This window comes from Eimeria mitis, genomic scaffold, assembly GCF_000499745.2.
Source record: "Eimeria mitis Houghton genomic scaffold, Emh_scaff610, whole genome shotgun sequence".
Taxonomy (NCBI): Eukaryota; Apicomplexa; class Conoidasida; order Eucoccidiorida; family Eimeriidae; genus Eimeria; species Eimeria mitis.
Genome location: NW_013574313.1, coordinates 16250 through 16482, shown reverse-complemented (window position 1 = coordinate 16482; position 233 = coordinate 16250). Strand labels below are relative to the sequence as shown.

The window sequence follows — 233 nt, the reverse complement described above, 5'->3', positions numbered from 1 at the left end:
CTCCTTTGGGGTCTTCCTGTACTTCTTCCGTTGTCTCCTTGTTTGTCTGTTTATTTCTGTCTTTATTTGTGTCTGCACTTCGCATCAGATCCTCCTCTTGTTCGGCAGCCACGACAGACCCCCCCACCCCTCCCTCAGAAGACGGTGGCCTTGCCCGTTTCTGCAGCTGCTGCTGGTCCTGCCCCCGTTGCTGTAGCAGCAGCGTCTCATCTGCTGCAACAATCGGAGCCCTA

At 55.4% G+C, this 233-nt stretch overlaps 1 protein-coding gene across 1 annotated transcript in view; it reads right to left on the bottom strand.

Moving 5' to 3' along the window:
- EMH_0017640 (uncharacterized protein) overlaps positions 1–233 on the bottom strand; it is a gene marked incomplete at both ends in the record, with an annotated part of 6934 nt that overhangs the window by 1004 nt on the left and 5697 nt on the right. Inside the window, 1 exon segment of the mRNA XM_013500967.1 lies at positions 3–233. Coding sequence (XP_013356421.1) covers positions 3–233 — 231 coding nt within the window.